General features: G+C 34.2%; 3 protein-coding genes across 3 annotated transcripts; 1 reads left to right on the top strand and 2 right to left on the bottom strand.

Moving 5' to 3' along the window:
• Window positions 1–1820: 1820 nt before the first annotated feature.
• ASE2 (GLN phosphoribosyl pyrophosphate amidotransferase 2) lies at window positions 1821–4199 on the bottom strand. Its single transcript, XM_012229033.4, has one exon. The coding sequence runs from the start codon at window positions 4027–4029 to the stop codon at window positions 2269–2271; it is 1761 nt and encodes a 586-aa protein (XP_012084423.1). The 5' UTR covers window positions 4030–4199; the 3' UTR covers window positions 1821–2268.
• A 14904-nt stretch (window positions 4200–19103) lies between these two features.
• On the top strand, window positions 19104–20818 carry LOC105643821 (uncharacterized). The gene is made up of 3 exons (XM_012229032.4): window positions 19104–19268; window positions 19385–19450; window positions 20444–20818. Exons 1-3 carry the CDS (start codon window positions 19221–19223, stop codon window positions 20504–20506), a joined length of 177 nt encoding a protein of 58 aa, XP_012084422.1. The 5' UTR covers window positions 19104–19220; the 3' UTR covers window positions 20507–20818.
• A 916-nt stretch (window positions 20819–21734) lies between these two features.
• On the bottom strand, window positions 21735–25708 carry LOC105643820 (ribosome-binding factor A family protein). The gene is made up of 4 exons (XM_012229031.4): window positions 25269–25708; window positions 24984–25157; window positions 23565–23772; window positions 21735–21955 (listed from the first exon to the last, which is right to left on the bottom strand). The coding sequence occupies exons 1-3, from the start codon at window positions 25635–25637 to the stop codon at window positions 23629–23631; spliced, it is 687 nt and encodes a 228-aa protein (XP_012084421.1). The 5' UTR covers window positions 25638–25708; the 3' UTR covers window positions 21735–21955; window positions 23565–23628.
• Window positions 25709–26403: the final 695 nt, after the last annotated feature.

Here is a 26403-nt window from a genome sequence, read left to right as displayed (position 1 = left end):
AGCATCTCTATCCATCAAAATCCCCCAAGCCAACTTCATAAAAAAAGAAAAGCTTCGTTAAGAGAAGATAAATGGCGAAAGCCCAGGACCCTAGCTGTTTAGGCTTACGGGTATCCGGCCACGGGACCAAAGCTAATTTTCTTTGATCATTAGTGGATCCCCAGACAAAGCTTCTGCATCTTTTTTCTAAAGACCTGAATCGGGAGTTTCGTATAGTCTGCAAGGCATATAGAGGCGTAGCAGCTACCACCGAATTAGCTATTGTAATCCTTCCTGCTAAGGAGAGATGCTTTGTCTGCCAATTCCCAAGTCTCTTGTCAGCATTCTCTAACGCATAAGCAAAAGATCGGCTCTTAACTCTTCCTTGAACAAGAGGGATACCCAGATATTTGCCTAAGCAATTTGTCTCCTTGAAGCCCAACAAGGAACTCTTATCAGCATCCATCTTTTCTTTCTTTAATTCCTTTCAATCCTTAACAATTTTTTAGAGAACTATTGGATGTTATTATAGTACAAATTATTAATTATTTTAGACATTGATAGAACTGTAATATCATATTTTTCGTTTTTCATTTCAGTTGCCTTAATATGTAAACATAAAAGAGCAAGCAACAAAATTGAATTCCCAAAAATAATAACAAAATTGCACATTCTGAATAACAGAAATTCCCAAAAATAATAACAAATTGCACATTCTGAATAACAGGGCATACGATTAATTATGAGAAAAATTTAGAGAGATTGAAATGGATTAAGAAGTAAGATTATTAATTTTTTAAAATTTTTAATAAATTAAAATTTTAATTTTAGTAATTAATTTTAGGGTGAAATTATGGTAAAGATAATTAATTTTCTATATTGATATAGAAATTATTTTGTAACATTAGATTTTAATTGTTAATTAGCTACTAAACAAGTTAACCGAAGCTGTAGTACGTTTCTCTATCTCAGTATGGATGCAAAGCAGAAATTCATTGTATATAACTGTCTTGATTTTAATGAAAATATGAAAAGATTTTGGGAATAAAGCAATAGTTTTACTTAGTAATCAAAATTCTTTTTTTTTTCTCATCGTAAAAGACATTAACATTTCATTAATTATTCTTAAAAAAATATAAACAACAAATATTCGCATTCCTTGTCAACTATGTTTCTCCAAAGCAAAATCAATGAAAAAATTTTGATAATTCATTGTTAAAATAATTTATATAATTCATTTTCTATAATAATAATTTTTTGGTATTTAATTATATGTGCATTCCTTTGAAAAATCATACTGCTAAATTCCTCCCTGCCCAACAAAAAAAAAAAAAATAATAAAAGAAAGAAAGAAATTTTGTGGAATAAAATTTATGGTAGAGAAACTGTATACTCTGTCCAAACTCCTTCACAGTCCATTGGCAACAATCTAATCTTCCTATTCTAACAACCTTTGATCTCATTACTAAACAGGAAGAAAACAGTCAATATCAGATAAAAGTTCGAAGTTATAAATCAGATGATGCACCAAAATAATAATACTGTAGAAGATTCATGAAGAGCATGATCTTGGATTTATCGAGAACATTGCACTTCACCTTGAGACCAATGCATTAATATAAAAGGGTACAAGTTACCAGAAAAAAAGAAAAAACAGAAAAAAGAAAAAAAGAGGAAATATAAAGGGTACAATTCAAAATTATCAAACCTCACTGAATCAAAATCCAATAATTGCACAATCCCCTCCAGAAAACAAAGCAAGCAAGTGCAATTATGAACTCATGGACAAACAACCACATGTATAAATGAAACCAGAAGTTCTAATATAACAATGTCTCCCCTTAAAATAATATCAAATGTATAATTATGAATCATGAACAACTTGCCAGTCAAAGAATGAATCAATTCTCTATATTTAATCTTCTACATATGCACTTGAAACTTTGTACCAAGCAAGTGATGCAACATTTATCACCGCATACAGAAACCATTATAAGAACCTAAAATTTATTGAGGTTTATAACAAAATTGTCAGGCATCGAAGAAAGATGAACCAGTACTTCTTATAATTAAATGGTCCAAAATTTAAAAGACCCAACAAAATTGTGTAAGTTCTAGTTCCAGAACCTCAATTAATCCAAGGAAGCGTATAAAGGTTATATTAGAATAACTGGAGATGTCTGCCGCTCTCTGCATTGCACGCGTATACCCTCAATAGTAAATTACTTCTTAGTTTATCATAAATCCAATGAGTTCTGCAAATCGGATGTAACACGGAACAATATATCATTACAAAGATGACAACTTCTGGACATCACTAACTTTCTCAAAATTCTGAGTATTAGGCCCTTGAACCCATCCCCCATCAATTGCCCCTACAGGTCCACTCAACCCATCATCCACAAAATCACCAACCCGTTTCACTTTAACTCCCCTTGGCTGAACAGGGTATACCCCAGAGAAGCAAGCAAAACAAAACGACGGAAAATCAGCACCCAACGAATTCTTTAAGCTATCCAACTCTAGAAAGGCAAGTGAATCACACCCAATAAACTCTCTGACCTCGTCAACAGTCATCCTGTTAGATATTAACTCCTCAGAACTTGGTGTATCTACTCCATAATAACAAGATGCGATAATTGGAGGACTAGCAATCCTCATATGGACCTCCTTAGCCCCAGCCTCCTTAAGCAACCTAACAATTTTCGATGATGTAGTTCCTCTCACAATTGAATCATCCACAACTACAACTCTTTTCCCTTCCAATACTCCCCTCACTGGAGAAAGTTTAAGTTTAACACCAAAATCCCTAATCTTCTGTGATGGCTCAATGAAAGTCCTTCCAACGTAGTGTGATCTTATCAATCCTTGTTGAAATGGAACACCTGCTTTGGCTGCATAACCAAGTGCAGCCACCACACCTGAATCAGGGACTGCAATTACAACATCACAATCAACAGGAGCCTCAGTGGCAAGAATTTCTCCAAAGAGACGCCTTGATTCATAAACAGACCTACTAAATACTACTGAATTCGGCAAAGCAAAGTAAATATGTTCAAAGATGCATTGCTTTGGTTCAGGGTGCTTCATTAGGCAAAGTGATTGAACCCCATCTTTATCCACAACTAAAACCTCACCAGGATAAACCTCTCTCTCATATGTAGCCTCAATTAAATCAAGAGCACAAGTCTCAGAGGCGAACACAACAGCACCATTACTCCTCCTCCCCATAACCAAAGGCCTAAAGCCATAAGGGTCTCTAACAGCAACCAACTTATCCTCTGTGACAAACACCATCGAATAAGCCCCTTCTAACTGCTCACATGCATCAACAATCCTTAGAAAGAAAGGCCTAGCCTTTGAAATAGCAATCAGATGCAAAACAACCTCAGTATCGGAACTAGTATTGAAAATTGAACCATTATCTTCAAGCATAGCCCTCAATTTCCTATAATTAACTAAATTCCCATTATGAGCAACCCCAACAGACCCAAACCTATATCCAGCAACAAAAGGTTGAACATTTTTTAGCATAGAAGACCCCGCAGTAGAATATCTAACATGACCTATAGCTAAATCACCCGGCAATTTATCAAGTTTAGACTCACTAAACACTTCAGAAACTAAACCAACACCAGTAACAGATTGCAAAACCTTATTATTAACAGCAACAATACCAGCCCCTTCTTGGCCGCGATGCTGCAAAGCATGAAGCGCTAAATAACAAAGACGAGAGGCTTCAGGGTCGCCATAGATACCCACAACACCACACTCTTCACGAGGCTTATCGTCATCATCAAAGAAAGAATCGAAAGAAGAATCATCCGGATATTCTTTATTTGCGGAAATAACGCCAGATATAGGATATTTAGAGGCAAAAGCGGCATGGTTATTCTGGGTTTGACACAACAATCGTCTACGATGAAAAAGAGAGGGTTTAAGGAGGGTTTTGGGGAGGAGAGAAAGAGGGGCTTTTAGAGGTATCTGAGGCTTAGAATTGAAAGAAGAGGGTTTAGACAGGGGAGAGAGATTAGTAGCGGTGGCCGCCATGGAAATACAGAGGAGAAAGGAGAAGAAAAGGAGAGGCTGTGGGGGGAGACAGTGAGGGAGTTTTTGTTTATAAAAGGCCGTTGTAGTGGTTCTAGGTTTTTGGAGAATTTGGTGTTAATAGGTTTTGAGTGAGTTTGTGTTAGTCGTGGTCGTGGGTTTTTTAACCCTTTGATTCTATTTTTTATTGGACGGTGTGACTTTGTCCTGCTCTTAACGCCAAAAGACAAGGTGGACAAAGAAAAGAAAGCTTGTGGCGTTCTGCTATGCTATGCTCTCTCGTTGTAGCGTTGCGTGATATATATATTTTAATAACTTTTTTCAAATTCAGCCAACTTTTTATATTTTATATATTTTAATATTTAGCATTTGAATTTTAATTAAATTTTTTTTGACAATGATAATTATTATTTTTCTCCAAATCCAATCAATTTAATAATTAATTTCTTCTTTTTTATTTTTTTAAATTAAACAATTATTTTATAGCTGTCATTTCTATTTTAAGCTTTAATTTTAAAAGAATAATAATTAAATACTCAAAATAGGCATGATGATTTAATTACCTTGTATGGCCCTTTATTATTATCTATGCTGGGAGTATCAAAAAAGAAAACAAATAAAAAAGGATTCAGTTATACTTTAAAAAACACAAGGATTAATTAATAATTATATTTCCAACTGTGATTTAACATGGTCAACCGGGAATTGTGGGTTTGTCAAAGATATTAGATTTTAGATGAGGCGGTCTCTAATTTTATATTATTAATTTATTATGTACTTTTAACGAAAATATTATCCCAATCGCGTTGAAGTCGCGTGCTGCATTCAACTTTTCAGTAACGATCCTCCGTCCTTCGAAATGATTCTTCATTTTACATCATCAACTTGATATGATATCATCGCGTGGCGGTTGAGGACGAAAGTAGGTAGCTGGTGATGGTTCGGTTTCAACCAATAGCCAAATTACGTGTGGAATTTTCTAAGTTTCACGTGGAACTTTCTCAATTTCACTGTTTTTCTAATTAATAATTTAATTTTTTTAAGGAATTAATAATGTAATTTAAATTACTTAATTTTATTCCAAAAATATCTTTTAAATCCATGGATTATATTATTTTCTAATCCAACGATGAATGTGAAATTCTATTAGTTTTTTTTTTACAATCCTATCAATCCAAACGAATTTTAATAATATCAATAATGTATGATATTATTATTTAAGAAATAAGAAAAAACCTTTAATTTCAGATAATTCAATTGTCTCACTGTTACATTTTTTTTTATTTGATTGAGTTGATTTGGCCATTAAACAAAATTTCTGATTGTAACTTGATCTCATTTTTGACTTAGCCTATGAGTAATTTAAATTAAAACTTCAATTTCCTAATATTAATTCCATTAATTTGTTATATTTGTCAGGTTGTTGATGCTGCAAGGAATTTCTAATTAAAGAAATATAGATGTAATATAAATAAGTTCTTTTTACATTTATAAAAAGAGGCAGAAAAAAGTACCCAAGTTAATTTTTTATCTAAAATGTCAATATTATTTTTTAAGTGAATTTCTGAGTTCATGGATACTAAAATTCTAAATTCAAATCTGACTAAAATTCATAATGCCTGATAAATAATATTCATATCATTCCAAAAACTCATGTAATTAATAGCCAAAATTGTTTTCCGGAAGTTAAGATACGACGTTAATGGCAAAAAAAAAAAAAAAAAAACCCCAAATAAAGTTTTTTTGAGAAAAAAAAAATCTTTTAAAGTTTTTTTAACCTCGTAATGTAATTAAGATTACATGTATATATTCATTATTTAAATTGATGAAATATTTATTACATCAAAAAATCTATGTAAACCCATTACATTCCTCAAAACTCATACCCATTCTCAACCACTATCATCAATTCAATCACCACTCCATCACCATCACCACCACCACTGCAACCTCTACCACCATTTCAACGACCACTCCACCACCAATACCAGATCATTATTAATTATTCTTTTATATTGTTATAGGGATATGAAGAATAGAATAAAAAGTTACTAAAAAGATCAAAATATCATAATTTTATATTGTAATTTAATTTATTCAATGAAAATATATACAATTGTATAAAAAAAATAATTTTCAATGACTTTAACTTTTTTACTCTTTTTGGACTTCTCTTCTCTCCTTAATCCTAATCTCTTCATTTTTTTTTCCTATGCTAACTCTTTTCTAATTTATCCTCAAGTAATTACTAATTATTTTTGGATTTTTACTACTTACTTTTAGACTTTAAATAGATTTTAACTCAATTTAAAAATTCAATTCTAAGATGCAGCCTAATATGTAAATTATAAACCATGCAATCGAGCATAAGAGGTAAAAATCGAGCGTTAATAATTTTTAGAACCGAGTCGGTTAAGTGCATGTATAGCATTCTGTCATGGAGATCCATATACCATAGCTTATGCCACTTTTTGCGAAATCACTTTAAAATTACCTTTATACCCCAGACACTTTTATTTAAAAACTTAAATATAGTAACAACCTAGTTTGAAAATTAAACCATAAAAGGATAGAAGTGATATTTATTATGGGACCTACCGATTTATTTTGGGTTGCCTTAATCCAATAAATCTAAAACTCATTGTTTTGCTCCTCTTTCTCCTAATCCAAAAATCCCTCACTTGAACAACCGCCTAGAAATCCTAAATTGGGCTTGAACACTCTCACTCTCTATCTACTGTGTGTGTGTCTCTCTCTCCATGAATTTCTATCACATTTTAACTAATTTTTAACTACTATCTCTGTTCCATAATTTTTGTCATATTTGAAATTTCAAATCTCTTAAGAAAATCATTAAATTTGTCTAAGTTGCAATAAATTATTGAGTAAATTGATTATATTGTCCTTAATTTAATACTAATTTAAAAAATATTTAAATTAAAGTAATAATTATTAGTCATATATAAAGGGTAAATATGAAAAAAATATTTATTACTCCTTAAAACCACAAATGTGATAAGTATTTTGGAACAAACTATTTTCTCAAATATGAAAAGTATTATAAAACAGAAATAGTATATGGTATTTTTAAAGCAAACAAGATTCTTAACCTACCCATTCTCTTAAAGATAGATTTTTTTTTTTTAAGAAAAGAAAAAGATAAAATAAAATTAAATCTAATCTCTTTTGCGTATGAATGATAAACGGTTTGACAAGAAGACAGCCATTAAGCACTATTAACAATAATAAATTCCAATAAGTGGTCAACTGCTGCTAGAAAAGAAAATTTTAAGATGAACTTAACTCTCTGTCATAACTGCTAGTTATTTTTTCTTGTACCATTAATGAAAAAAACAGCTAAATTCTGGTGGAGAGAGAGAGAGATTCACAAGCGTGAGTTTTGGATTTTTGAGCAATTGTGCAAGTGAGGGATTTTTTATCGGTGAAAAGGGAGCAAAACCGTGAGTTTTTAGTTCATTAGGTTAAGTTAAAAAAAGTAAATCAGTGGGTCTGTATACTAAATATTATTTTAGTCTTTTTTATGATTTAATTTTTAAATCAGCGTATCAATATATTTAGATTTTCAAATAGAAATGTTTGAGGTACGAAAATCATTTTATAATAATTTTATAACAAGTTGCATAATTGAGATTAATTCTGTAATTTAAGCCGCCCATGCGTGATACATGACTGCTTGTCTTTGAAAAATTGAAAGTGAGCCCTCAGTTTGTAGGCTCCAAAAGAAATGGCTCACAAATGTACGGACAACAATAATGGACTGGACATAGAAAATTAGACATCACCATCCCAATCCTCAAATTGAATCTCCTCCCATCATTTTGGATTTAGACTTACCTTCCAAATGATATTTGCCTTGTCCTTTGGATCACAACAAAGTTTACAGTTACACAAAAATAAAACAAAAAGCTAAAAACTTATTGTCCCTTCTACTAGTACTTCCAATTCAATTTTTGATCACTAGGTGACAGGTTTTGTATTCTAGGTGTTCAACATTTTCTTAATGGCTAGCTGGTTATTACCTCAAAAAATAGCTTCAATTTGATAAAATTTATTAATTTTAAACTAATTCTTTTTTTTTCTTATTCATGTAGTTCACAAATTATTTTCATTCCGAAGTATATATATTTCTTAATGATGCTTAATATGCGTGGGAGACAAATAATAAAAAATATCAATGACTTGATTTTCACAAACGTGTTATATATTTTCATTTAGTAACCTAGTCAATGCATTTTGTTATTAAATACTATCAATATAATTCTTGATCCAATTGTTATTAAAGGTCCGAACTTGTAAATTAAATTTAATTCAATTCAGTTGAAATTTCAAAATATTTGAATGTCTTCAATTTTCATAGTTTAATTTTTCTAACTACCAATAATCTTACATTGCCACAATGAAAAAGTTATTTTTGAGGGACAATGAACTAATGGAAATGAATAATTCAAAGTGTCGTTCATTTATATAAATATATAAATCAAATATAAAAAAGAAGAAGAACAAAAAGATGATTAAAAAAATGAAAACAAAGACGAAATAATAGAATAGAGATCGATTTTCCCTGTGAAGAACAAAAGTGAAAACGACAACGAAATTATAAAACAAGAATTAATTTTTCAGTAAAGAACAAAAATGATAACGGAGAACAAAAATTGATTTTCAGATGAGGACTTTCACTCCGGTCCTGCCGCCGGAGGCAGAGTTAATGCTTACCATTGAAACAAGAAGAATAAAAAGAAGAAAAAGAAAGGTCAATAACAAACAGTAGCATCCAAACAGAAAATAAAAGCCGCATTAAGTAAAAAGGCAACTGATATTATTTTAATAATTTAGATCAAAGAGACATTTTTTAAATTAAAATTTCAAAATCTGACGTATACTATAATATCTATGCGTGAGATTGTTACAACATGGTAAAATATTATCATATCATGTTTGGTACGAGGAAGTAAATATTATACTTTTTTTTCCCTTTATTTCTCTTTACTTTTTAAGTTCACTTAAAAACAATTCTTAAAAGTACTTTCTTCAGAATAGAATTCAATTACTTAATACATTTTAAAGTATTCGTAGTTATAATGTATTCAAGGTAGAATGATAATAATTAAATTTATTAACGTTATGAATACAGAAGAAACGAACGAATACATAAATTCATCTTTGAACTTTGCAACTTTAATCTTGTGGTATCTTAAACTTTTATTTTGACCCATCAAATACTAAAACTTATAAAACTACACCTGTTAAACACTTTAATTTTTAAAATTATTTTATTGAACACTTGAACTTGCAAAATTAGATCAATTAAACACTCGTTAAAAAGTTAAATTTTTGAAAATTATTGTTTCGAAAGTCATGCTAATTATATATTATATAGATATTTTGCAGATAAAAGCCAAAAATCTTAAAAATTATTGATATTAATGTTTAAAGGTGTGTAATATTATCAAATTTTACAAATTCAAGTACACAATAAGTTATTTGCAAAGTTCAAGGTGCCACAAGAATAAAATTATAAAGTCCACGGGTGAATTTATGTATTCAGCCCAACAAAAAAATTCATTAATTAAGGATGAAAAGTTTGTTTTAGACATAATAAGTTTGGAGAATGTTGGGCTTGAAACCAAAATCTCCACCCTTGAAAGGTGGTGGCTAGGGATGAACCTGGGTAGAGTACTGCTTCCGCTGCTCCGACTCGTTTATTGTAAGTTGGAAAAATTATAAATGAATTTTGCTATAAACATAGATAGCAAAATTACAATCGGTGATTACATATGCAAAGAGTATAAATTTATATCTTTAAATACTCGTTGCTTACTAAACATATTTAATTGTAGACACCTATAGGTACCTTACTTATTAATGGTGAAAATAATATTTTAAACGAATTTTAAATAGGTTTCAAATGAATAAGAATAATAAAATTCTAATGGATTCTAGTAGTGGTACTTAAATGAATTTAGAACCGATATTAATAATAAAATATTAAAATATCACAGATTAATTTAGAAAATATAACCAACAAAATGAGCTACCACAATAAGTTAAATACTTGGCAAGTTTCAAGTCCAAAGGTGGGAACCCTAAGCCCAAAAATGTATGTCCCAAGCCCACATGGTGTGTAAATACCTAGGACATTCTAGAATACACCCACCCATAAGATATTTTAATAAAATATCTCACCTACTCTAGAATGCTCCATGTAATCTCCACCGTATATTTTTGTAAGTAAATCATAGTCGTATATTAAGGAGGTGGAAATGCCTATAAATACCACCCCTCACTTCATTTGTAACCAACCAAACAAAAACCAAGTCCAAAAAGGAAGTAATTCTTTCCTTAAGATTTGTGAAAGTTTGCTTCTTATTAATACAATTTTATTTGGTGTTTTGTGTTAGTATTATTTTGGTTGTCCTTTCCGTTATTATTTTTGGTGTTATAAATTATTAATCAATCTTGGAGTTTATCACTGCACTAAAAACCAATAAGTGGTATTAGAGCCTGGTTGCGGTAGTTGTTATAGTCATGGTATTTTGTGGTATTCATTGACAAGTGAAGGGTATCGTTACTCTGCTGGAATTAACAGTCGAGGACTGTTGTTGAAGCAAGATTCACAAGCAAGGATTGTGATCATGATTGGTCAGGGACTGTCATGTATTGGTTAGTGTCAGGAACACCAGTACCTTATGGCGAATTTTTCTGGAGTTGCTAATAGCATCGAGAAGCTAAATAGCAATAATTACGGGAACTGGAGTACCCGTATGAAATATTATCTCATAGGTCAAGACTTATGGGATATCATTGAAGGAGATAATATTACACCCCCAGTTGGGGATGCGAAAGCTCTCAAAGAGTGGTAGACAAAATGCGGGAAGGCGATGTATGTGCTGACGGTTGCAGTAGAAGATGAGTAGATGCAACGGATCAAGTCGGCTAAAACACCAAAGGAAGCGTGGGACATCCTCAAGTCTGCTTTTGCCAAGAAGAACAAAGCAAAACTGCAACGGCTCGAAAATGAGTTGTTCTCAATCTCGCAATAGAACCTCACTGTAAGTCAATACTTTTCTAAAGTAAAATCTTTATGTGAGGAGATTTCGAAATTAGAGCCAGACAATGAGATCAACGAGACAAGTATGAGGAGGATCATCATCCATGGTCTAAGACCTGAATTTAAAGGTATTGTGACTGCTACTCGTTGTTGGACTACACAACCAACCTTAGATGAATTAGAAAATATCTTGTCCAATGAAGAGACTTTGGACGAAAAAATGTCTAAAGTAGCTTTGAAGGATGGTGAGAAAGCTCTCTTTGCTAAAAAGAGGGGATTTCGAAGTGTTGTGAGAGTAGATGATGGAAAAGAAAGGAGCAATCAACAAGGATTGAGAAAGCAAAAGTGGAGACCATCACAGCAAGGGGGAGTAAGGCCAAGACAAAGGAAAGACGACTGGCGAGAAAGTGATCGTTGCTATAAGTGCAACAAAAGAGGACATTTCACCCGAGAATGTCGAAGTAGACGAGTAAAAGGAAACACATCATCAACCTAGAATGGGCAACAAAGTGAAGAGGAATGGGATATTCACAATTTCTTTGTTCAGGAGGAAGAATATTCGCCACAGAAGCCAGTAGAGATGATGATGAAAGGACCCAAGCAAGAGTCGTCATTAATATCTGTAAGTGATAGAGTCAACTATGATGATGATTGGATAGTTGTTTCTGGACGTTCTAATCACATGACAAGATACAAGGAGAAATTATCGGATGTATCTGATTATGATGGAGGTCGTGGTGTAGTCATAGCAAATAACACGAGATTGCCAATAGCTCACATTGGAAAGACAACCATTGTTTCTCCCTCCAGTAAGGAGAAAATGGAGTTACACATGGTTTACCATGTGCAGGATGAAGAAAAATTTGCTCTCTGTATCACAAATAGTAAGTTTAGGTAATTATGTGGTGTTCGGTCCTGATAATGTTAAGGTTTATCATAATCTTAAATTAATTATGTGGTGTTCGGTCCTGATAATGTTAAGCTATTGCGATTGATCCAAATCTGTCATATTGTCATCAACGCTTCACTACATAAAGCTCCATCAAACTAATTGCATACCCAGTCTAACCAAGAACTCAGATCACTACAAAAACCTTCCCATCGAAACTGAGATAGCAACCAACAATTGCGGGCAAAAGAGCATTGGAACAAAACATGAAAAATCGTCTCAACCTCAAATCCACAGACCGGGCAAACCGCAGAAACATCAATCCTTTTTGTAATCAGATTAGAACAAAGAGGAATAATATTAGATAGAGCTCGCTGCATGAAATTCAAAACTTTACCTGGAGCCCGGATCTTACATAACTTTTGCCCTAAGATTGAAGCAATAGAACTAGTAAAATTACCATTTTCATATAGTAGACGGTACACACCCAACAGTCTTGGTCTTGCTTATGCGGGATAGGAATTCGTTTGATAAGAGCACAGTCCCTCTCATTAAACATAGACTCCAAAACCTCTATATCTCATTGCGGCCCTGCAGTATCCATGAGGTCTCGAACCACAAAATCTTCTATACCAGTATCATTCAAGCTCAAAACATATGTGTAAGGGCTTGACCATACCGGGGTAGAGAGCCCATCACCATTCCTTCTAACACAACCTGCCCTTAATAAATCCTACATTGCCAAAATGCTTGTCCAAACAAAGCTAGGATTTTTACCATTTTCTGCCTGCAAGAAAGAGCAACGAGGATAATATCTCTCCTTATACACATGACGCACCAATGAATCAAGCTGACTCAACAAGCACCATCCCTGTTTAGTAAGTAGACTATGTTGAACTCTTTTAAAGACCGAAATCCCAGTCCTCTATGTATTTTGTGTCGACACAATTTCCTCCATACAAACCAATGAATACTAGAACCTGAACATTGATACCACCAGAATTTATTCATCATAGATTCTAGAAGAAATAGTACCAACTGGAAGAAAAATGATGTTCAAAACGTAGTGAGGAACAGCCTGAGCCATAGTTTTCAATAATAGCGCTTTCCTTACTCTAGATAAGAGCTGCCACTTCCAGCCTTGCAGTCTTCTCCAGACCTTGTCAACCATATAGTCAAAAACCTCTTTCTTTTTTTGATTGATAATGGAGGGTAGCCAAGTAGGGACCTGGATTATTAACTTGCGGGACCTGTAATCTGTCAGCGATAATAGCTTTAGCATTGCTGGACGTATTAGCGCTGAAGAAAATAGAGGACTTATCATAACTGATTTTCTACCCAGACACTTCTGCATACATCGACAAGCAACGTTGAACAACTATGGCTTCTTTCTCTATGGCTTTAAAGAAAAAAAACTATCATTGGCAAAAAATAAATGAGAAATAGATGGAGATTTTCGCAAGACAGCACACCATGAATCAGACCACGAATCTCTTGCTTCCCGATCATAGACGAGATAGCCTCTGCACAAATAATGAACAAATACGGAGACAACAGGTCCCTTTAGCGCAACCCTCTTGAGGGAACAATAGGACTAAAGCTTATACCATTATGCAAAAAACTGTAAGTAACAGAAGAAACCATATCCATTATTTTGTTCACCCATAAAATATGAAAACCAAGATTTAACATTAATTATTCCAGAAAAATCCATTCAACTCTGTCATAGACTTTACTCATATCAGTTTTCAATGCTGCTACACCAGTCTTCCCCCGTGTCTTTCTTTTTATCCAGTGCATTATCTCAAGTGCTATCATAACATTATTTGTTATCGATCTTCCCGTAAGAAAAGCACTTTGGGACTCCGATATTACAGTATCCAAGCAAAACTTCATACGCATAGCAAGAGCTTTTGAAATAATTTTATCAATAACATTGCACAGTGAGATAGGACATGAAATCCGTAACTTGTTCCGGGGATTTCTTCTTTGGGATTAGAATAAGAATGGTGTCGTTTGTACTTGGGAGAGAGGCACCATTATTAAGACAGTCCAAACATGGTCGGGTAACTGCAGAGCCCACAATAGACTAATAGTGTTGGAAAAATCCATGATTCAATCCATCGGGACAGGCGATTTCTTTGGATACATACTAAACAAAGCACTTTTAAACTCCTCTGCATCAAACGCTCTAAGTAACTCAATATTTTGCTCATCATTCACCTTTGGCTCCACAAATCACAAAACACCATCCATACGACCCTGAGAAGAGGAAAATAAAGAAGCATAAGAATTTAGAATTACATTTGAGAGACCCGAGTCCCACGATTGCCAAACACCATTTTCATCTTTCAACTGAGAAAAATTATTCTTTTTGCGTCGAACAGAAGCCATAGAGTGGAAGTAGCAATTATTCAAATCTCCTTATTGAAGCCACAACTGCTTAGCTCGTTGTCTCTAAAAAGTTTCCTACTGAACCAAAATATCTGAGTAGGCGATTTGAGCCATAGTGTATAAGCCTACTGAAACAGAATCTGTTTTAAAACGATAATGGGCCATCTACTCTTTGTAAGCTTTTACTTATCGTTTAAATTCAAGTCTTTTCTTGCTATCCCATTCTTGCAAATAGACTCCACAAAGTGTAATTTGATCACTAATAGACCTATTTGCACCTAATTCCCATGTCGTTTGAACTGCTTCCTCACAATCAGGTTCATAAGCCTAAGCATTCTCGAATATAAAAGGCTTGCGAATGTAGAACAAAGGTAGCGTCTAATGTTAAGAAAATAGGATTATGATCACTATTTGCAACCTCTAAATGATACAGCTGAGCATTCGGGAAGAGATTCTACCACTGAGAATTAATTAAGGCCCAATCGAGTCTCTCACAAACCCAATCTGTAGAACCGCGCCCTCTTTCCTATGTAAAATGAACCCAAGGTCATACAAGTCACAGTTTTTAAGAGCTTGTTGAAAACCCTCTATCAGCCATCTAGGTTGCACACATCTCCCCATTTTTTCAGATTGAGCCAGGATGTCATCCAAATCATCGATCGTAGACCAAGGAAGAGAGGACTTATCTTTGAGCGATTTTGACAAAGCCTAAGACTCTCGTCGTCTTTGACATTCACAAAAACCACAAAAACTTGTCACACGAAAACCAGGGATACCTTCAATAGAAACTGCTACATCAATGTGATTTGAGGAATTAACTAATGAGTGAACACATAGGCCTTTCTTTCCGGAATAAAGCTAATCCACCCGCCCCACTGAATTAACAACAAAGATACCCTCAAAGCCCAAAGCTAGTCGAACCCTATCCATCTTATTCCAGTCACTTTTAGTTTCCATCAAGAAAACCAAATTGGGCTTCTTAGTAGACACATTGTCTTTCAGCTCATGAATTGTCCGTTGGTTCCCAAGCCCCCGGCAATTCCAACTCAATGTACTCAGTGGGCTAGGTGGGCCTGATCTTCAGAACCCGCCGTTTCGTCATTTTTTGGCTTTTTAGAAATCACAATCTCCAACCCAATAGTTTCACCAAGACTATCACATCCCTCCCTGGTCCACCCATTAACACGAATGAACTGAGCCGAGACTCTACAATCTGGTTGAACCTATGTCCTGTCATGCTGATATCATAATATATGCTGAATAATATATCATGCTGTTGCTTTCTACATTAGTAAAATATAGATATGTACTTAATATTTACAAGACATTATACTAGTTTCCAAAATGAAATGGGCCCAACTGTGTGCCCTGTATATGCCATGATAAGGATAGACAGAATCAAAATATCAAAATGAGTAGCTACCCTGAAAATTGGGTCTTCCAAAGATGAACTGCAGCAGTTGTAAGATAACTCTCTACAGTCCAGTCCCAAAACCTACGAGTTAAACAAGTAACTCGTTGAGCAATAAAACTCAGTGGATATCTCAACGTATAAGAAACATGTAAGCACACAGATATGTATACATAAACATGTAAACACACATATATGTATAACGAAACATGTAATCACACATATCATGATACTTCCATTATTGTACTTGCAGTGCATTATGCCGGATGACTTATGCAGTTTTTAGTCAATATAACTATATGACTCCATAAGGTTATAGTGAAACCGAAGTGATAAGAGGAACTGTATGAAACTGGATGAATACTATATGACTGGGCTGCTATGGCCCATATATAATCATATCCACTCAACGGCCTGTAGCTAGAGTACCAAACTGTATGGGGCGCAGATCTGCTATCCTATGTCGCGACATAGCCTTATCTACGTGGTTTCTACCTAACCTCAATGGAGCATATTATCGGTATGTCAATAGTATAACACAAAAGCATATTAACTGCTTCATAAATTCATAAATCATACTATTTACCTGTATGTTGATAGCCTCGCAAAGTGGGCAACTTGTGTTATGTTAGTTTCACATCATTTGCATGATTGCATCTTGTTTTTAAACATTTGTTCGTGTTGTCTTTTTGTTTTAAAGTGATTGTAGGAATACAATTTGAGCAAAGGAATACAATTGCATAGAAAAAGAGGTCCAAAAGGCATCAGAACACAAGTCGCGAGAGCGACATTAAAATTCGCGAGTGCGAGAAGCACACAAGAGAGTTAGAGAGTTTACAGGCACAAATCGCTAGCGCGACATGAAATTCGCAAGTGCGAGAAGCACACAAGAGAGTCAGAGAGTTTACAGGCAAAAATCGCGAGTGAGACATGAAATTTGCGAGCGCGAGAAGCACACAAGAGAGTTAGAGAGTTTACAGGCACAATTCGCGAGCACGACCATGAAATTTGCGAGCACGAGTCGTGTTTTCCAGCCTGCGCAGTGTGTACTATTTTGGTCATAACTCTCAATTTATAACTCCGATTTAGGTGATTCAAAAACTCATGGACAGCTAACACATAGAGGAACAAATAACTCTTCTATACCACTTCCTAATTCCATCATTAAACAGGGTCAAAATCAAGGTAAAGTTACTAGTAAATTCTCCAGCAAACCTATTTCAGTATGAACTCAATATCTACTTCATTAATTCATTTCATCCCATGCTTTCTCACCATTTTCAGTCCTCTTACTCAACATTAAGCAACATATCTTCTCATTATCAACACACCACACAAGTTCTCGTGGAAGGAAAGTGTTAAATTAAAAGAGATATCAAACCTTCACTTCAAAAGCTTGAAATCTTCTTCTTAGCTTCCTTTTTCTTCTACCTTTGAGCTCACCTCTCCTATACATAGGAACTCTTATGAATAATCTAAAATATCACTAAATTAGAGGTTGAATAAAATAGAGATTCAAGAAATTCTACTTACCTGGATAGAATAGAGGTTGAATATAATGCTTAACTACCATTACAATGGATGGAGAAAGGAAGGTGGAAGAGTAAAGTAGATGAAGGAGATAAAGATAAAGATGAAGAAGGGAAAGTGAAATGGAAATCTCGGGTAGGCTCCAAAATATCATTGATTGTGTGTGTAAACTTACCAAATGGTACCTCAATTGTCAATAGGTTACAACTTAATACCTAAGCTTTATATTTTAGTGCAAGTAAGTCCTAATCCTTATACTTTGATCTTTTTGTCTCATTCAAGTAAGTCCACTTCTTTTCATTAGTATTGTCACTCTCATTCTACCCCACTATGGACTCTAATGGCTCAAACTGGATTTTGGTTCAGCCCGACTCAACTCGAGTCTATGCAACAACTCGATTCAGTAGGATGTCACAAAGACTATCAATGCGCCGCCGTTTTGAATCACACATAACTAAACTGTCCACGTTAACCACATCTTGCATGTTGTTAGATACCTTCCCATGCATGATAAAATATTCCTTATCAGCACCCCTAATCTCCTCATTGGATATGCCATCATCTTTGAGGAGATTTGACTTTGTTATACTTCCATCAAAACCCGTAAGAGGCGGCATGTCATACTCCATAGGGTTTACGCCAACTTTATTATCGTCGACATCTTTTTTGATATTAGATTCTGAGACCAACCACTTAACTCCGATGTTAGTAACTTTGCGCATTTCAACTCGCATGAAAGTGCCATATGCAAACTGCTCTTTTACCACTCTGGGATATGCAAATAACCTGCTGCAATGGCAGTCCGAATGGCTAAGTAGACCACAAAAGAAACAAAAGGTGGTTAGACGTTCATACTTGAAATTGATCCAACTCCATTTGCCCCCTGGTTTTTTTTATCTACATTCGACGCTTTAAAGGCTTACGGACATCCACCTGAACATGCACTTGCATATATTCTTTCCATAGGCCTATAAAGTTTTTAGGATCTACTTGTACATATATGCCCACATAATTCCCTATATCCTTGGCCACTCGTTTTGACATAAAACTCGATGGTAGGTTATGCACCCTAGCCTAGAAAGCCGCCTGAGTTAATTCTGCTTGCCTTATCAGCACCTTCATCTAGTTGCTTCATAATAATCAGGTTTTGAGCAAAACTCCAAGGCCCCTCATTAACAACCCTTTCCATATCGACAGGATGAGAAAAACTGAGCAATAAACACATTATTGCCCATGTCTTTGAACAGAACACCCTTCACAGGCCTCAAAATTGATGTCATAGTTTGTGTGAATGCGATGTAGTTCATCAGTCTATTTGTCAACAATCGACCAACAGTACACCAGGGAAGGTTTTCCTCTTTTTCCTCCTCAGCGGCAGCACTGTTAGTACCCACAACCCTACCCTGAGCTTCTTCTAATGCAAGAGCTATATATATTTCTTCTAGCGGCCAATCCGTACCACTACTGATGCCATAATTGTCAAAAAGAATCACTAAAAAGTAGAGAATAAAAGAAACTTGTCACCTAGAACAAGAGAAAAATATTCCACACCCTTGACCATCCTTGATCAAAATTCTTAGAATTCGAGTCTTGGACATAAAAATTGCCCTTATATGAACATAACAGAAGTACATGAACTTTTGGATAGCGGTGGTCATAGACAGAAAAAAAAACTTTGATTATTTTTTTTTCGACTATACGACTGCGTTTTGTCAAGCAGCGGATACGTACTCTAGTTTAAGAAGACTCGAGCGTAGTCAATTAGAGCCATTTTAACGTTTATAAAAGCAAACAGGCATGTAACCACTCTGCAAAATCAAAGTCTAGGGCTTAAGGGACTCATCCTAAAGCTATTCTCTTTTTCCTCTTTTTCGCTTTCTCTTCAACGTTCTCTCAAGAACATGACGCCGCCACCTGGACCCTACTCCGGCCTCAGCACCTTGGCCCTGGTAATTTTCTCATCTTCTGTTTGGTTCCCTAGAAATTCCAGGAAAATAGAAAAAATAAATTTAAAATTGTGAAGAGGTATTTTTTAATTCGATATTTTTTATATGATTGTCTTTAGGTGGCTCGTGTGTCAGCTTTCTCTGCGGGTCTTGTGTATGGGAACTTGAAGCTCAAATATCTCCGGGTACATTACCTAATTGTTCGTTTTTAATCTGATTTATTGAATTTTGGGTGTTGGTATCCTTATCTTTGATTGAAATCCAATTTATTTATAATGTAATTGCAATTCGTGATACTACTGTTATATCTTTTGATGGGTATGCAATTTTTGTTTTTTATTTCAAATGCAGATTGTATTCGATTGGGTCTACTAATGTTATCCGAATTTAGGGTTTTGAATTTACCAATCTGCAATCTTGCATTATATTACATTTCAGTGAATGTTGTTTATTATCTTTAAGTGTTCCATATTTATCTAAGAAAGCAGGATTCTGGGAAATAGAAGAGAAAAGGGAAATATTTCTATGAATGTTATATAATGTCTGTAGATATGGTTTTAAATTGTATACTCCTAACAAGTTATTCTGAATGGTTAATATTATAGTTTTTTAAAGGGAGTTTAAGACTTGGGATTGCGGTGAACTTTCTGTATTTGGAGTTAAAATCAGCTAATGGGTAGTGGCAAATAATTTCTGCACTCATAAGGATTGGGAATGTATGAAGGTTATGGAACAGCGTCTTGGCTGAATAGATCTTCTTCATGGTCCTTTTACTTGAGTTGTTTTGGTGCATGTTCATTGTCACTTTATGAGCAGCTGCAACTATTTTTCTGTTGGTTGGGGTGACTTCCTCCTTACTTAACTGGTTTCGTTCCTCGATTTACTGTTAACTTTTTGAGGTTGAAGTGGCAATACTTTATATTTCAAGAATACTTGCTAGCCTTTTTTATTTATTTCATTTCTAGTTGTTTGGCTGTTTCTTTGTAACTGATTCTCAATGATTTGTTAACCAAACAATCCTCGTGTTTGTTTATGTCTGCAATATTGTGCCTTATGATTTGCTCATGATACTCACTTCTATACAGAACATTTATGCATATTTTCCTCTCCCTCTTGTGACACTCATGTTAAAGAACACAAATAAAATGCTTTCCTGATGCATTCTTTTCCGAATACAGGCAAAGGCAAAATCTCAGAAGAAAGCTGAAGCTAAAGCCCAAGCAAAAGCGGCCCATCACTGAAGAGAGATTTGTTATTGAAAGTTGGTAGACTTGAGTTTTGCTGGCATAGGAATAATGCATAGCAGCAGAATTGTACCAGATTCTTGTTTTGATGTAAAGCTTTTCTAAACCATGGTACACTGGTTATAATACTTTCCAAGATTTTTTTTTTTTTTTAAGGTTCTTAACCTGGTTTTATAAGAATTGTTTATTTGGTCTGCCTTGGCCACCATGAAGGATATCTTATATTGCGTACCTGACAATGTGTAGGTGATGGAAGATTAGATCTTCCACTGATTGAAATAATAAATATATGCAACTTTTTGTCTACCATTTCCATTTCATGGTTAACAAATTGTTTGACCATGTGTTAATACTTTCATTCTGTGTAGTTGAAAATCCAACTTTTGGAAGAATAATTCTGTTGTCATGTATTTTTGCTCTTTGTAATTTCTTGATTCCTTCAATTTGATCAAAGCGGATACTGGAAACAAATGATTCATGTAGTTGACCCCAACTATAAGGCTTAGTTGTCGTTGTATTGTTGTATTTTCTTGATTCCTTGATTTGGCCTCACTAAAACTCATTTCACTAGTTCTCTATTTATTTTTTCTTCTCTGTCCATAGTTGCCTTGCTGAACTGTGATATTAAATGAGTTGTGTGCCCAGCTTGTTAGAGGTTGGACCATTCTAGGAATTAGAATTCCATTGTCCATTCATATGACCCTTAAAAGCATATGTTTATGTAGCAGATTTGTTTATTTTCCCTCCTTCAGCAGGAACCCTCGTCTATTCCCCTAATTGATTTTCTGCTATATTCTTTTACTTAAACCTTTTCAAAATTCCAGTGGCTTAGGGGAAATTGCCAAATCGCTGGACTATCATACAAGTACCTTTTAGCCGGTTCCCTTCTTTCCTAGTTTAAAAGACCAGTGGTTAATTTGAATTTTGATATTTGAGCTTTGTCCTGTCATGACGCATGGAAAATGGGATACAAGAATTTAATCTGTGTACCAATTTTCGGATTTGAACATGGGGATTTTATGTCGATGTTTTCTTTTGTTAGATAAGTTATTCTTCTTGCCTTTTTAATCATTACAGACATTTTTAAAATTTGGGGAAAAAAAAGGTTTGTTAGATGATAGTAACCAATTTCTCTTTTCTGTAACCAATCATCATCCAATCTGATTGTTATTTTGCTACTGGTTTGATTCGGTCATATATATGTAGATATATAGAAGAATACACGTGCAAAACGCCAAAAATAGAAAAGATTTGCCAATGGAAGGTACACTTGAGTGGATTTGTTGTTTTACACACTATTCTGGACCCAAAGGTCACCTACCTACAAATTAATGGATAACTTTCACAGAAGATGACATGGTTCAACTATTTAGTTTCGCCAAGAGGCAGAGGCAGAGGCAGACTTTGCTCCTCCCCAGTTAACAATATGCTTATGGTCCTCTCTCCCTGCATTCAGTCAAGTACATATAAATACTTTAGTTTAAAAATAATATAACAAATCAACACAAAAAACTGTGTTCATCATTAGTCCATAACAGGATGATAATACTTGATAAAGGTATTGCAAACATATAATAATTGATAGGCAATGCCAGAATAGAACACCTATACTACTACACTAAGCTTCTAAGTTTGTCGCCCTGTAAAGAAATGCAAATTTTGCAAATACTGCAGTTGTTTTTTGTTGATCAAATTAGTTCAGTATGTCTAGTTGTCTAGTGCTTAATTTGCTGGGTTAATAGGGATTATTTCTAAGTTTGTTGGCCTGCATGCTAATAGGGATTCCAATTGATGTTGTCCAACTTGCTTTTTTGACCTAGAATCAATCCTGAGGGTGGGTCCATTATGAAATTGTAACCTCACAATTTTTTATAAACTACATTAAACGGTCTTAAAAGATATAATTATACCCATAAAAAGCCATAAACAAGCTTTCTAACACGTTGTCAAGCATGATTTTGTCATTAGAAGAAACATTTCTATGACCACAGTCATCCATGTGAAAGTAAATATGATCAAACAACAATTTGACAAATTAATACCATTTAAATTTCATATATCACCAAAAAAAATCACAAATAACAAGAAACACAGCAATAATATTTTATTTAGCAATGACTGTATTACATAATTTTATCAATAGTAAATGCTAGTACAAGTTTCACAAGAAAGAATAAGGGAAAAAGTGATGCCAAATTGAAAAAGCAGAAATAGATTACAATGGAAACACAGTTTTGCATATTATAGAAATTCAAATCAGTGGAATCATGAAGATTTATGAGTTTTACATGTAATATCTTACAGATTTACTATTTAAAACATGGCATTTTACTGGATTCTAAGTTTCTACACGTTCTCTCATGTTTTTAACTCTTTAACTCATAAAATTGTACTAGTGAACTCACAATTATAACAATGATTCCAAACTACAGTTTGCATGTTTGGCTCCTCCTGAGTTGCAATAAATAATTTTTTGATATTAGTCTTAATTAAAACATATGTAATATACAAAGCTACGGTTAACAATGGAGATCTTTGTATTGTTAAGAGAAATGCAGTAGATATGGAACTGAAAACCAATGAACAAGATTCTCAAGAGGAAAAAACCTGAACAGACTGCTCTGGTTTCCTGCCATTGAAACTCTAATTTTTGGGGTCGTTTGGTAAGAAAATGAGGGAAAAGGTTAACAGAAATTTGATAGAAGGGATAAACGAGAAGGTCAAGAGAAGTGGTGAGAGAAAAAGAATTGAAGGGAGAGAATTTTCAATCTTTATAAAATTGGCTACAAAGTAGGTTTTACACCCCAGACTTCATCATTTACATCACCCTTGCATGGATGACATATCAGTACCACCTAAGCAACCTTTGCCAGATCAGCAACTAATGATACAAGAAAATTACAGAAGCAACTAAAAGTACATCTCCATCCTCAATACGAAATCAATCACACAATTAAGTCCCTCAATCAAAGAATTACAGAATTGCAATTATATCCGTATCATAACCAACTAAAAACATATCAATAGAAGAAGATCAAGTCATAAGAAAACTGACCTGATAAAAAGCATGGCCATGCCTAAAGTCAGACAAATCTTAAGCCAAGCAATAGTGGAACTGCCTATTTTACATAAATAATGTCTTCATCAGGATCATCACCCTCCCAATCTTTATTGTCTTCAGGTGAATCAGATGACTCGAACTCATCATCTTCACTTATGCCATTTTCCTTTTCAGCTTTAATTTTATCTAATATTGCAATCACCTGAAAGGGATAACAAAAAACATATCAATATCAACTGAAAGCCAAATCACTGATCCACAAAAGCTTAATTTATGGGACAAAGCCATCAGAACAGGCAAGAATAAATACATAAACAAAAAGACATATGTTGATTATCAACCCTGTTCCCCCCACCCTCTTTTTCCTTTTTCTCTTTTCTCTTCCCTAAAAATAAACCAACCCAAAACAAGGAAAACAAAAGGTCAACCTAATTTATTAAAACGAGTTCTGATGGGATGGGTAAATGCGCAGAGCAGATTCTGAGAAAATAAATAAATAAGAATACCTACTTTAGCATTTGCTAAGTTGAAAATAAAGCCCCAGGTAAAACCATCTAAATGTTAGTACGAGGAAAAGAAAAACATAAAGTGCAAGGACTGAAACCAAAGAATTGGACACGTCATATCATATGCAAAATTTTTGAACATAGACCAAGATCATTCTATCTCACCAGTTTGTCTTTAGTAGATCCTTAAATTTGATATAGGCAGTCATCAAATTAAGATTTTCAACCAAATAGGCATATGCTAAATGGCATGCACCCATTAAAAACCACTTTTGTGGAAGTTCATACTAGGGGAATTAAGTCCTTGTTTGATATAAATGAATTTCATAAAATTAAATTAATTTGAAATATGTTGTGTTTTCATGTTTGATATAAAATAAATGTTCATTCACTCTCATGAATTCAAATTTATCAAATTCAACATAACTAACATTAGTACCAAACAAGGGTAAATTACTATTCGCCAAGATCATGTTCAAGGTCCTGAATGTTGTAAACAACTACAAAACCTTAAAGATGGTGTCTTCCTCATAAAGAGATATCTTAAACCAATAGCTAGCAAATCCAGCAAAATTCATCAGCAGCAGCATCATCCTTAAAGAAATCAGGCAAGTAAAACCACAGAGAATTTGGAATAAAAGCCAGTCGCACTTGATTATTCCGAAGATATATCAATTAGCTAAACTTCTAAGTAACAATGTTATATAGTTAGAAAGGACACGCTCTACAATCCACATATCTAATTTATCAGGAGACATTTGTCCAAACAGTTATGAAAACAAGACTGGAGCCCCATGATGACTTCCTTAAAAAATGCTAAGCAAGTCAGAATCTTTTCAAAGCAAGAATGCACATAAACGACATATATAAAATATTCATAAAAACATAGTAGAAGTAAAGCGTTTACCCTGCTTCCTCTCTCCAAAGATTCATCTTCTATAAACCGTATCTCAGGAGTAAGCCTCAACTTCATACGTCTCCCTAGTTGACTCCTAACATACTTAGCTTTAGACTTTAACCCAGCAATCGCAACCTCCTTTCCTCTATCATCGCCAAAAACAGATACATACACTTTAACCACCTGCAAAACATGTCTTTCTCAATAAAATACCACTCCCCTTAATTCCCAAAAAATAAATAATTACCCATTTGATATTTATCAACAATATTAACTATTTCACCAACTGGGTACCTGTAAATCAGAAGAAACTTCAACGTCGCTGATTGTAGTAAGAGAAGACAGATATTTATCAGCACCCAAAGCAGCCTCCGGCAAAATAGCATACTGTAGTACCTTATCCGTTAGAAGCATATCGGAGAGCTCTCTCTGAATCTGCTTCGCCACCATTTTCACTCTTCTTGGTCTCGCCATGCATGTTATGGAGTTAATTAACGGCTTTGATTGGAAGTGAACTGTAGCCATTGATGTCGGAGTCCAAATTGGAACTAGATTAGAGTGAACGGTGGTAATTGGAGATGAATTCCGCTGGGAAGAGAAGAGAGGCTGGTGTGGGTAGAGAAGTTGAAGTTGAACTTGGAGCATTGCCGTAGAGTATGGCATAGCTCTTCACCGCTGCTGCAATTGCTTCTTGTTATTTTTGGGAATTTTAGATTTTGGTGATCCTTTCAGAATATCCAAAACTATTATATCTGAGGGCATTTTGGGAAGTTTAAAATCTACAGAGCTCAAAATGAGAAAAGCATTTTGGGCTGGATCAAGGTGGGTTGTCTTTTAAGAAGTTGGAACTTGGACTTGGAGAAGTTCATGAAAATCTTGTGTAGGAATGCTGATTATTGCGTTTTAAATTGTTTTTGTTTGCAATTACTATTGAACATGAAAATTTCGCTTTACAAAATTATATATTTTATTGTTTGACCTCCCTAATTTTGAAAAATTTTCTTTAACTATACGTTTTAATTTGATTCCTCGTAAAATTGTGAAATATTACAAAGAAATTCTTATCTTGTCTCAAGATTATTATGATGGAAATTCTCAAAACCTATAAAGAAGGAGATTCACAATTAGAAGTATAAAAGCATCTCCGCGGACGTGGATTCTGGCAGATGTGTCATATGAAATGGTAATGTAACTGAATATTTATTTATAGACATTGAATTTTAAAATTTTTTCTCCAATGCTCTATTTTTAAATCCTCTTCCATTATTTTTGCTGGTGAATCTTCCATTATTTCTTTTATTTTTAAGCTCACAATTTAGTCTGCAACCAATCACTGTAGCGCAATAAATGCCTAAATTGTCTAAGAGACTATGTAGAAGAAGATGTAATAATGAATGTCTATTTATTTTTTTGACACATCAGCTTGACA

The sequence above is a fragment of the Jatropha curcas genome, chromosome 1 (assembly GCF_041381405.1).
Source record: "Jatropha curcas cultivar XTBG-Jc1 chromosome 1, XTBG_Jcur_1.0, whole genome shotgun sequence".
NCBI classification, from domain to species: domain Eukaryota; kingdom Viridiplantae; phylum Streptophyta; class Magnoliopsida; order Malpighiales; family Euphorbiaceae; genus Jatropha; species Jatropha curcas.
The sequence above is the reverse complement of the archived record's forward strand: the minus strand, read 5'-3'. Positions and strand labels throughout refer to the sequence as shown.

Coding starts and splice junctions, on each gene's coding strand:
- LOC105643821 (XM_012229032.4), top strand. CDS start 19,221: ATGACGCCGCCACCTGGACCCTACTCCGGCCTCAGCACCTTGGCCCTG. Junction 19,269..19,384: donor GCCTCAGCACCTTGGCCCTG/GTAATTTTCTCA, acceptor GATTGTCTTTAG/GTGGCTCGTGTGTCAGCTTT. Junction 19,451..20,443: donor TGAAGCTCAAATATCTCCGG/GTACATTACCTA, acceptor TTCCGAATACAG/GCAAAGGCAAAATCTCAGAA.
- LOC105643820 (XM_012229031.4), bottom strand. CDS start 25,637: ATGCCATACTCTACGGCAATGCTCCAAGTTCAACTTCAACTTCTCTAC. Junction 25,158..25,268: donor AAGTTTCTTCTGATTTACAG/GTACCCAGTTGG, acceptor CATGTTTTGCAG/GTGGTTAAAGTGTATGTATC. Junction 23,773..24,983: donor CTTTGGAGAGAGGAAGCAGG/GTAAACGCTTTA, acceptor TATCCCTTTCAG/GTGATTGCAATATTAGATAA.
- ASE2 (XM_012229033.4), bottom strand. CDS start 4,029: ATGGCGGCCACCGCTACTAATCTCTCTCCCCTGTCTAAACCCTCTTCT.